This window comes from Sycon ciliatum, chromosome 9, assembly GCF_964019385.1.
Source record: "Sycon ciliatum chromosome 9, ocSycCili1.1, whole genome shotgun sequence".
Taxonomy (NCBI): Eukaryota; Metazoa; Porifera; class Calcarea; order Leucosolenida; family Sycettidae; genus Sycon; species Sycon ciliatum.
In genome coordinates, this window is record NC_088651.1 from 6464619 (window position 1) to 6475044 (window position 10426).

Here is a 10426-nt window from a genome sequence, read left to right on the forward strand (position 1 = left end):
ACATTTGGCTTAAGGTACCAAGTGCTCATCCAGTGAACAATGTCGTTGATACAGGTCTGAACTTTGGGGTACAGGGTGGCGTGAGATGGGGAGGAAGCAAGGACAGTGGTATCATCTGCAAACAAAGAAATATTGGGAATTGAATAGGGGAGGTCATTAACGTATGTGAGGAAGAGCAGGGGACCTAAAATGGAGCCCTGGGGCACTCCGGATGTCACAGACTCGGGGTCAGATAAGGTTCCATTTACTGTGACGCACTGATTTCGGTCCAAGAGGTAGCTAGTTATCCAGGCGAGTAGGGAGCCGGAGTTAGCGGACATCATAGCGTAACTTGCAGTTTCTTGGTCCTTTTTATTTATTATAAAGTCATCCTTGGCTCTCCATCCGAGTCCATTACTGTGTTTCACGGGTAATACTGCACAAGCATGCAAAACACCTGTGTCTGAGTATGCACATGACTGTACATGCAGTATACATGCATGCTTGCTCTCTCAAACTAGTACCAATCTGATCTCCTATCTAATGTGGATCCACACCCATGTACCCAGAGCACACGATTTTCGCCTGAGTTGCGATACAATGCGTTTTGCACAACACGGAAGATCAATATCGTGTCCAAACTGTATCGTGTTGACCCTTTGACGTACAGTAAAACCTGTAATGGTGACCACTCGGATATGGCGACCACTCGACCATGGCGACCACTTTTCCTTGTCACGGACGCATTTACATTCAAAACACCTCGGATAAAGCGACCACTCGCTCAACACGACCGACGACCGCGTTGCACAATGCTAGTACGCATTGCCTGGTGCACCAGGCATGGTAAATCTACACATCAGTGCAGGAGTTGTGTAGATGCACATGGTGCATGCACGACATTTGACAGGCCTGAGGCCGAGAGGACCCCAGGCACATGATTCGAGCTAGAGTAGCATAGGTGTGTGCACTGTGATGCACTGATCAAAATGATGTATCACATGTGGATATGGTCACGTGACCCACTGAACCTGGATAAGAAAACCACCTGGCCGCGGCGACCACTTTTTCTCGTCCCTTGAGGGGTCGCCTTAGACAGGTTTCACTGTACATGGAAGTAGTACCGGTAGGTTACACAGACGCAAACAATCTCCTATTTACCTACGTACACCAGTCCTACGTCCTCGATCCATGCCAGCCGCTCATTCCCTAGATCATATTTTCCTTTATCCGGTTTGATCCTTGACGTTATTGGGTGATACCAAATCATTAAGAAGTCTAATAAACCTTTGTAACTGGATCCCCTCTGTCCAATCTTGACTGCACAATGGCACCCGTCAGTACAATACGCCTTGTGGGATTATTAGTAAGGTAAAGGGCTGCATCCATTTGTTCTGCCCAGCTTTCGCCACGTCCATTACATAGGGATCGCGTACAGAACTAACAAACACTAAGAACACAGGGTAGAAACGCATATACAACGGCAACTGAAAAAGAAAAAGTCACAAGCAAAGCATTATTGAATAAGTAACTATTTGAGAAAATGTGGGCGGATTTGGGGACGGCAAAAGCAAGACAATGAAAGGAAGAGTGTGACAAGAGTTTATTGTTGGAGGGTCTTTCTCTTGGCTTTCTCAAGCTTAGCCATGGCAGCATTGGTCTTGGCTCCCATGACACCACCACCCCAGTGCTTGCGGATCTGGTCGAAGCGGTCAAGGTAGTTGGTCTTGGAGGCCTCGACAATGTTGTTGAGAGCCGATCGGTCCTCGGTCTTGACACCGGTGAAGGCAACAGCGGTAGCGGTCTTCTTGTGAACAAGCTTGCCGAGTCTGGCCTTGCCCTTGATGATGACGTATGGGATGCCTATCTTGCGGCAGAGAGCGGGCAGCCAAACGACGATCTCAATGGGGTCAACATCGTGGGCAATGACCACGAGCTGAGCCTTCTTCTGCTCAATCAAGTGCGTGATATGGTTGATGCCATACTTCAACACGACTGGCTTCTTGCCAGGAGCAGCATCCTTGCCCTCGGTCTTCTTCTTGGCCTCCTCCTGAAGGCGAACCTTCTTCTGCAGCTTGGTCTCAGGGCTGTACTTTGTTGCAAGCTTGAAAATTTGCTTAGCAAGGTTGCAGTCCACGGTGTTAGTGAACTGGGCCACTGCAGGAGGGACCTTCAGACGCTGGCAAAGCGTCTTCTTCTGCCGCTGCATGCGGATGTACTTGGGCCATTTTACAAAGCGTGACAAGTCTCTCTTGGGATGAACATCGCCACCAATGCTAAAGTTCTTGGGGCGCTTCTCAACGAGAGGATTTACAGTTTTCTTGGCACCACCCTTGGCCTTGAAGGGGGCCTCGGCAACCTTCTTGCCGCGGACCTTACGGACTTTCGGCATGGCTGCTGTAGAGTAGGTGATGGGTATAATGGTAAATTGAGGCAATCAAGCAGAACATCAATGTACTTCTTCGCAGAGATAGCGCAGAAGATTGTGCCTGCCAATTTATGTACCATACACATTGAACATCACCACCAGCCGCAACGAGAAATACCGAGCTTATTTAAAATGTGACTAAATGAAATCCTGTGAAGTCAACGTGCGCCTTGTCCGCATACTCTCAAGCTAGACCAAAAATGATTACACCATGTCATCGCAAGATTGTTGGGAAATGATTTTACTCACTCGCCTTGTCCTGTAGAGCATCAAGATGCTGAAGGACGTTCATCATGACCTGCTTTAGCACTTAACTCTGCTCTTCCTGGCCTTGCACCAAAGATAGGCGATCATTCAGTGCCTCGCGGATAGACGCCGCCACGTCGTCAGCGCCGGAGCTCTGGACTATGTCGCTAGAGGCATCTCCCTCCACGAGGTTAGCCGATTCTGCCTGCGGTTCTTGGGGAAGGTCCTCTGCCTGAGATTGTTGTGGCAGGTCCTCTGGATGCGGGTCTTGTGGCAGTGCCGTTGGCTCTTCTGGCATCAAGCGGTTTCTGATACCTTGTTCTACGTCCATAGGTAGGTCTTCCCAGCTGTCACCCTGATATACGATATCGTCACCGTACATAGAATTTGGATCGGACGCTGCGTCTCCGATGTGCATGTCCATATCTTCTGGATGCTGATATGCCGGCAGGTGATCTGGATCCATCATGTCGTTCACTATTGGTTCACTGAAGATATCGCCTAGAATGTCTCCAATGATTTCCTCAGGCTAGGACTCTCTTCCACGTGGCTTGGTTCCTGAGGCTGTGACGGGTGCAGCGCATTCGCGTCGAATCCAAGCTGTGTCAGTGTTTCGAAGGTTTCTTGGCGGACTAGTTCCCTTATGTCTACGTCGTCTGGTGAGGAGTTTGGACCGTCACCGACCAGTGACGAAGCGGCTAGGCGACTCTGGAGGTCGTCCATTGCCTCGTGCAAGGCATCGTGCGGCGGATTGCTAGATCCCTGCAATGGCATGGATAGTCCAGTAGCCAGCAGACTGCACAGGAGAACGAAAGAGAACACCATCTTTGCTGGACGGGATTATAGAGAGACATATACTGACAGACCAGCGGGGCTACAAGAAAGGCAATGAGGCGAACGGCAACCAGATGCAGTTTATGATATGATTTACTAGACGTGCAGAAGCGCTGTGCTGTTGCCGGCCAGTTTGGAATGGGAACATCGTGCCATTGTGCGTATTGCTCTCATTTTGGAAAGCGTGGCGTGGTTGGTTTCCCTCCTGTTAGGAGTGAACAATTCACATCCGCAATATCCTCTTGACCCGCGGTGTTGTCCAGTCCTAGAGGTGCTTCTACAAGTACATTGCAGACGTACTAAGATTGAGAGGCGGAGCTAGATGTTCTGAGAATTTCCTAGCAGCATATCCAGGTTGTTTGTTCCAGTACATCCACATATACATGCCAACTGCGAACCTCCATGTACAAGAGTCATGTTGGTTGAGCGCTTACGTGTGTCATTGTGCACATAATGTCATTAGTCTTGGTTTGTTTTCATGTTTACTCTTCCGAAAAACATTGAAAATAACGTGATGAGAGAGAATTGAAGGACTAGGAGAGTAAATACATGTATCATGACTTGTGAAAATATGCTCAAGTGACAACCACGGGACAAGGCTCAGAGTGTCACCATAGCCTCCACGACAGCCAGGGAGAGGGACAGCCATCTACATATGGGCCAAAAGCACAGTGTGGGGAGTTGGACAGTTTCAAATTTTTTTAATCTACTACAACTATTACTAGTCTTTTAGCAACGAGAAACATGTCACTGTCGTCGGAGGCGAAACACTGCTGTCTTGCGAAGGTGCCATCGAAGGCGATCCTCTCGCCATGGCCATGTATGCACTTCGAACGGTACCCCTCATAGAAAGAGCCAAGTCCAGCGGTGCCCTTCAATCCTGGTTCGCAGACAACTCAACAGCGGGTGGCAAGCTGCGGATGCTGCGCATGTGGTGGTCTATCCTGGAGGAAGAGGGGCCAGCTTTCGGCTACTGTAAAATCGGAAAGTCAAACGAGTACCAAAGTCTAACGTTTTAACGACCAATTTGTATTCGCTATTTGAAGAAACGTTATCCCGAACCCAGTGTGTGAAAATACGCATACATCGATGCATATTCTTGGTGGCCAGGTAGCCATCGTTAAATTTTCTGCACGTTATCATGCCAAAATTACAAAAACGTTAAACATTTTGGTCGTTAGACTTTCGGGTTTTACAGTACTTGATCAACGCCAAGAAGTCCATTCTTCTTACAAAACCAGATCATGCTGACCTAGCAGCCGAGCTTTTTGGTGACACCAACGTGGACGTCCGGGTTGACGGCTGTCGTCATCTGGGCGCAGTTCTGGGCACACCACAGTGCTGTGAGGGTTTTGTTGGATCGAAAGTCCAGGAGTGGTGCGCAGAGCCCAGTATGCTGTCACCCAGCCTCAAGCAGCATTTTCGGCATTTGGACAGGGGCTGAGGCACACAGGGGCCTTCATAGCCCGCACCATGCCCGACACCGCGCACTTGCTAGCTCTGTTGGAGGACACGATCCGCGCGAAGCTCATTCCCTACCCACCGACCTCCTCCAGGTGATCTTGAAAGGTCTATCCTAGCTCTACCCTGCAGAGACGGAGGTTTGGGGCTCATCATCCCGGCCTTCCTGTCAGTCCAGAGAGAGAGGCGCTCGTATGAGGAGCGAATCCGTGAAATTGAGCTCGCGTCATTGGTGCCTGTAGTCTTGAGTGCATCTGGAGGATTCGGGAAAGCGGCAACTGCGCTCTACAACAGATTTGCCTGTATGCTTTCGGACAAGAGAAAGAGCTATATTCCACCGTACTGGCCTGGATCAGGTCAAGGGTCTCTTTCTCTCTTGTCCGCTCACCAAATGCTAGCCTCCGTGGACACCGCGCCGCTCAACCGAATTCTAACCGAGCTTTGGCTGACATTCCCGCTGTGCTGGCCGCAGCTGAATGCCACTTCTGCTAATCCTCTGTTCCACTTTTTTTCTTTTTTAGATGTGTTGCGTGCACGATTGATTTTGGTTTTTCCATTATTATTTGCCATGGCGACCCCCGTAAGTCCAAATAACTGGCAGGGCAGGGTTGGGCCTTTTTTCCTACGAGTCTCATTATTATCTTCTGTTGCCCGTACAATACTAGTATTCTCTGTTACTGCTACAAAAAATGTCACTTGGAGAACGGGTTTATTCACAAATCCAATTGCGTGAAACTATAATAATTATTAATTAATTAAGAAAAAAAGCAAAAGAAAAACAACATCGACAATAATTGAAACACTCAACTGAAGCGGCAAAATCATGTGCCTGCCCTGCAGTATACATGTACATGTACATGCACGTGTGGGGGCTACACAAATGTCTCACTAATCCGGGTTTACGGAACCAAGTTGAACTGTCCCTACCTTTGAATTGTCTGTAATCAACGAGGAAGAGCCAGAGATCTGGCTCTTGACGTCAATGTTTCAGGGTGCCCCGTAGACCGAAGTGTAGAGCGATTCGAGGTCAAGAGAGGAGAGGCATGAGTGAATGTGTTCATTGCGAACGAACAGCTCGGAAGAGGGCGCCCAAAAGGCAGATACAATGTAGGCCTTTTGAATGGTGATGATCGGAAAGTAGTAGTAGTAGTAGTAGTAGTAGTAGTAGTAGTAGTAGTAGTAGTAGTAGTAGTAGTAGTAGTAGTAGTAGTAGTAGTAGTAGTAGTAGTAGTAGTAGTAGTAGTAGTAGTAGTAGTAGTAGTAGTAGTAGTAGTAGTAGTAGTAGTAGTAATGTCTTAATTGCATACATGTACATGTAGGTATGATCACGTGACACGCTCTGAACCAAGCCATACAAGTGATGTATTTTTACAATCAGCTTTGGGTAGTTCTACAATCACATGCATGCACCGTAAAACCTGTGTTTGCCGGACACTACTAAGCGAAATTCTCCATTGACCGGACACCTTTTCACGCACCAACGTGCTGTGGGTCGAACGTGGATCCCTGGATCAAGCACAATCCTGTCATATCAGGACAGATCCCGCTGCACCAAGGGCGTCCGGTTAGCGTACTTTATTCAACATCCATGCTTTCTGTATGGGTGCACAAAAAAAGAAGAAACTGCTTCTATGCAAGCAGTACTAACACGAGTAAATGACTGCTTGCTATTGTTCAAATCCACCACACCACTGGCAAGCGACAGGTGTTTGAGGCCAGCACCAGACAGCTCACCTTCTTTTCTGAGTTGAAACCAGAATTCCGTGTTGGAAGTCGAAACTTATCATTTTGGGTCTATTTCGGGTAGCACTTCGGCTTCTCTTACACACGACGAAGTGGCATAAGTCAAGCGTCACGCCATCAAGATCTTGGTACGTCACACCATCCACTAGTACATGATGCTGTACATAAGTTGATGTGACATTTCTTATTTATTGTCCCAAAATACCCCCGAGATGCGGTCCGTACTTTCCAGACGTGAGACAAGACTGACACGAAGTGCAGCCACTTTCAGCCACTTAGATGGTCCTTGACTATTACCTACACGTACATACTTGTACATCTACATGCAGAACGACTCTAGAGAACATTTTCGTACATGTTCTTCAAATCGCATTCACCAGTACAGTACTAGGCAGTAGCACCAGTGGCACTCATTGAGTTGCGTAGTACAGCAGCTGTACACGCATTCAGGACGGTTCTAATGTTAGCTGCATATCGAGCTGAACCTGTATGATATTAGTACAGTACCTGTGCATTCCTCCGTGCTAGTACTGTCGTGGTAGTTTACTGGGATGGGAGTGCATGGTGCTCCCTAAATGTCTCAAGTGGAAATATCTACCATGAGAATGTACCAGCTACAGTAAAACCTGTCAAGGTGACCACTCGGATAAGGCGACCACCTGTCCTAGAAGACCACCGCAACCAGAACCAAGGGATGCTATTTCCAGTCAATTAGCTCTGGATAAAGCGACCACCTGACGACAGAGACCACATTTTGAAGGTCTCTTGAGTGGTCGTCTTAGACAGGTTTTTCGATACTAGTAGTAAGTCGTTGAAAAAAGTGCTCAGTACCACGGCACGAGGGCATGGCCAGCCTTGGCGAACCTGTGTGCTGTGAGTTGTGTTGTACGATGCGGATACATGTACCGGCACATGTATACGGATTTCGTACGAATAGGCATAAGGATATACTGTACCCCATAATGTTACTGTTGTGTGAAAATCACACAATGGTTTGAGTGCTATAACGAGTACGTATCAGGCCACACCGCGTTCCAAACATCATTACGTTTACCAACTTAGCATTGCTGGTTCTTGGTGTTGAACTAAGGCTAAATGTAAAGTTAGAAAACAGTTATCCACATTTGTGGACATGTTCGCTACATCGGGCGTTGATGTACAGGTAGGCTGCAGTACATTTAGCCTCCTCGGTGGTGATATGTTAGTTGGGACGACTATGGAATGCTGAACTGTCTGCAGAACTCACTGGACCCAGCGGATGAGTGTGGATAGCGAATTTAAAGTAAGGCATGGTTTACAAATGTTTCCTTTTCTAATTGAACGATAAAAGTGTAGACATGATGCGTTTGAGTCTGAGAGAGATGTATGGAACGATTCTCTTATCCTCCAAGACTCGCACCAATGACCGAACGTTTACCACGCAAACAAATCGACTTATCTGAATGATCATGCGTGGAAGCAGTTAGTGTAAACTCTGACTGGTGCCCTCTATCCAGGCTCTTTACGCGTGGTCTGCCTATTGAGGCGCTAGCTCTACGCGCGTGAATATTTGTATTACACGCGTGACCATTGCAGTAGTACAGCTACCTGTACATGTACATGCACATGTGCGTAGACTCTAGTCTAAGCGTGTGGTATCTAGTATCTACCCACACTGTTAGTGGTATAACACAGTGTTGTGACAACATTGGGGTGATTCCTCAGTCGTGGCGTGTTCTACGACTGGTACGTCTACGTACCTGTGTACGTGTTACATTTCGTGGAGCAATGTCAGACTACGGTTAGCATTTCCCACATGTAAATGAATCCCTGTTGGGGTTTTTTTACAAGCATCTTATACGGGCAAAAAGTTGGGCTATGAAAAACGCCTTGGTATATACATGTACAATGTACACTCGGTTGCTCGTGACAGTGCTTAATACGGTGCAGAGCCTACTACGCACACTTGAGAGGAATCAAGAGCGTTTACTGCTGTAACTCTCAGTTTCACGGTTTTAACCGATCACCAGACAGCACTAAACTACAATTTTCAGAAGATATGATTGATGTGCTAGTAGGCTGCAAGCTTGGATCATAGCGCGAGTGAATGATCCGGGCTGATAGTGTTATTATGAAAATGATTGCGTGACTTGGGCGATGGGGTGCAAAAATAGGCGCAAAAAAGAGTACACTTTAGGCCTAAGCTCATGCAACCGCATGTTCTTCTGAGGGAGGCAAGAAGAAGAACAGTGGGGTGATCATGAGCAGCACCTCATCTGCGACTGTGAGTAGTGAAAAGGTTATGTGACGGCTGATGGTGAGAATTTTGAGAGGTAGCGTTCTGCGAACTCGTTTTCGATGAACCGTCAGGATACCGTCCGTACTTTGGAGCATTGTATAGGCAAAGTTTGGCTATCTTTTTTTATCTTTTTTGATCTAGCTGTTGGATGTAAAATTGTATTATTGTAGTTGGCGCTTATGGGGCTATACCCTGCTGCTTCCATCATCTTTTTCTGCCAGATATACATGTACATGTAAGTAGGGATGCGAAATATACATCAAAGAAGAATGGAGGAGTTAGACGACGCTGATGACGAATTTCCTTGCCAGCCAGATTTTGTAACCGCAACGAAGCGCGGAGGACTGACGAGGCTGTACCAAGCATGCTGGAAAAGAGTGAACGACTGGTGGTGGGGATCTGGGACCAAAGAGGCGACATTGCTATGTTAGAATCGACCAACAGATATTAGAGAGGTTCTGCATAACGAATTTCGTTGCATTTTTTCGTCACCATGAGCGCGCAGCGAAAAAGAGGACGAATATTCGCCGAAATGGGCGCGAAACTCCAATGTTCAGCGAACAAATTTTTCGTTGCCCTTTTGCTTCACTCCGGATACCCTTTCTACGTACAGTCTTGCTTTGATCTGAGTCGATTTTAGTTTCTATCTCCGTGGCACGTAGTTCAGTGTGGTAGCTTCAGCTTACGATGGAAGCTCTTGGACGGCGTATGGTAATGGAAGATGATGGTGTGGATCCGCTGCAGACTCCCGTCGTGCAAGCGCCAGTTCATCCTGCTCGAGGTCTCCGTCATCGTATTCCAGTAGTAGGAAACAACACAACAACTCCTCGTTATCATCTCCTACATGTATATCCACTGACATCTCCTACATCTACGCCACGGACATCACTTCACGACTCAAACAAGTGCTTTCGCTCCGGAAACACAAGTCAGAAAAAAAAACAGTAGAAAGGCAGCATTGAAAAAGCAGCGAAAATTGCGCAGCAGAGTTTCGTCCTGCAGAACCTACCGGTGTTTGAATTTTCGCGTCTCAAATTTCGTCACCTTTTTCGTCATCAGTAGAGACGAAATTCGTTATGTAGAACCTCTCTATTGACCTCGTAACGACTTTCCCCAATCAAACCAAAGCCGAGTTCCTAAGAGGAATTGCGCATAATTGATTTGCCCTTTTACTAGGCTTTTAGAAGTGTCCGTGTGTTTCTCAGTCACTGACGTATTTTGGGTCCGTAGCTGGGATTATTTGGCAGTCCATTCAGATTTTGTGGTTCCAGGGAGTCGGCCGTTGGAAGGTTCAATAGCAAAAGTTCCAACATACCTTTGTGTCTCTCTCTCTCTCTCTCTCTCTCTCTCTCTCTCTCTCTCTCTCTCCAATCTTCCAAGGGGAGGCCTACGTGACGAATATGGCAGTGAGAAAGTCCAGGCGTTTGGCCTATTGTGTATGTTGTGGGAGGGGTCGT

The 10426-nt window shown here is 47.4% G+C and overlaps 1 protein-coding gene across 1 annotated transcript; it reads right to left on the reverse strand.

The window, feature by feature from the left end:
• Window positions 1–1580: 1580 nt before the first annotated feature.
• Window positions 1581–2394, reverse strand: LOC135824451 (large ribosomal subunit protein eL8-like). Its single transcript, XM_065337186.1, has one exon. It carries the CDS (start codon window positions 2369–2371, stop codon window positions 1583–1585), a length of 789 nt encoding a protein of 262 aa, XP_065193258.1. The 5' UTR covers window positions 2372–2394; the 3' UTR covers window positions 1581–1582.
• Window positions 2395–10426: the final 8032 nt, after the last annotated feature.

What these genes read in the sequence shown, in the direction of transcription:
- LOC135824451 (XM_065337186.1), bottom strand. Translation starts at nt 2,371, where the DNA reads ATGCCGAAAGTCCGTAAGGTCCGCGGCAAGAAGGTTGCCGAGGCCCCC.